At 66.0% G+C, this 1,524-nt stretch overlaps 1 protein-coding gene across 1 annotated transcript in view; it reads right to left on the reverse strand.

Moving 5' to 3' along the window:
- EMIHUDRAFT_115214 (hypothetical protein) overlaps positions 1 to 1,524 on the reverse strand; it is a gene marked incomplete at both ends in the record, with an annotated part of 6,724 nt that overhangs the window by 1,105 nt on the left and 4,095 nt on the right. Inside the window, one exon of the mRNA XM_005778454.1 lies at positions 144 to 1,520. Within this exon, the coding sequence (XP_005778511.1) occupies positions 144 to 1,520 (1,377 nt within the window). The remainder of the gene's footprint in view (positions 1 to 143; positions 1,521 to 1,524) is intronic.

The following is a 1,524-nucleotide window of genomic DNA, read 5'->3' on the forward strand; positions in this document are numbered from 1 at the left end:
GCGGCCTGGGCGGCCTCGAGCTCCGCCTTCTTGGAGGCGTCCTTCTCCGCCGCCGCCTTGAGCTCGGCCAGCTTCCTCTCCTCCTCCTCCTTCCGCTTCCGCTCCTCCTCGGCGCGCCGCTCCTCCTCCTTGAGGAACTCGACGCGCTTCTCGCCGCGCTCGATCAGCGGCTTGTTGTCCGACTTGCAGTCGACCGCCTTCTTGAGCGCCGCCTCGAGCGCCGGGATGTCCGTCCCGGCGACGGCCGCCTCGAGCGCCGCCTCCGCCTCCTTGCGCGCCTTGAGCTCCGCCTCGAGCGTGGCGAGCCGCTTCTCCGCCTCGTCGAACTTGGCCTTGCCAGCGGGATAGTTCGGGAGGCCGGCGTCCTTGGCGCCCTTGATGGCCGTGCGCAGCGCCTCGATGTCCTCCCCCGGTGTCGCGGCGACCATCGCCTGCAGCGCCGCCTCGCGGATCTTGCGCAGCTCGCGCGCCTTTGCGCGGGCGACGAGGCCGCGGCCCACCCGCTGGATCTCGGTGGCGATCTTGGCCTGCATCGCGGTCCGCTTCGCGCGGAGCCCGTCGAGCACGCCGGCGGCAAAGAAGACGCGCGTCTTGCCGGAGCGATACTTCTCCTTGGGCACCTCGAGCCGCTCGAGCAGCGTGTCGACCCGCTCCTTGGGCGGCTTGGGGGCGAGCTCTGCGGCCGTCTTGAGGCCGGGCACCGCGATGTACTGCGAGCTGAAGGTCTCGAAGATCATCCGGTCGGGGTAGCCCTCGCGCGACACGCGGAGCGCGTCTAGCACGCCGGACGTCTGCAGCTGCCGCATCACCACCTCGTCCTCGTTGAACTCCTTCTTCTTCTGGTCGTTGGTCTTGAAGCAGCGGACAAAGTGGAGCGCGCACTTCTCGAGCGTGCCGTTGAGGTCGTTGAGCTGCGCCGTGAAGGTGTCCATCACGCCCTTGAACTTTGGCGACTTCTTCTTGCCGCCGCCGCCGCCCGCGTCGGCCTCCTGCTTCTCCGTGAAGAGCTCCTTGAGGAGCTTGTTGTCCGCGGAGAGCATCAGCTGGACCAGGTCGCCGCTCATCGGGTCGCGGTTCTTGTCGAGCCAGGCCTTGGTGCCGTAGTTGACCTGACCGGCAAAGTGGTTGAGGCCGAAGCCCTCCTTTGGGCCGACGCCCTTCATCCGGAAGATGATGCCGCCCTTGCCGTGCGTCGCCATCACCTTCTCGGTGAAGCCCTCGTCCGTGCCCTTTGGCAGGATGCACTCCTCGGTGAGGAGGCCGAAGAGGCCCGTCTTTGGCGTCTCGAACGTCTTGATGAGGTTGGCGTTGTCGCTGTACGTGATGTCTGCCACGTCGATGCCCTCCTCCTTGTACGCCTTCATGGTCTCGGCGAAGACGGTCTTGGTGAAGAGCGCCTGCAGCTTCTCGTTGGCAAAGTTGATGCACAGCTGCTCCATCGAGTTCTTCTCGAAGATCTCGAAGCCAAAGATGTCGACGATACCGATGACATTCTTGATGGTCGCGTTGCGGTCGCAGCCCTTG

Source organism: Emiliania huxleyi (genome assembly GCF_000372725.1).
Source record: "Emiliania huxleyi CCMP1516 unplaced genomic scaffold EMIHUscaffold_245, whole genome shotgun sequence".
Classification (NCBI taxonomy): Eukaryota; Haptophyta; order Isochrysidales; family Noelaerhabdaceae; genus Emiliania; species Emiliania huxleyi.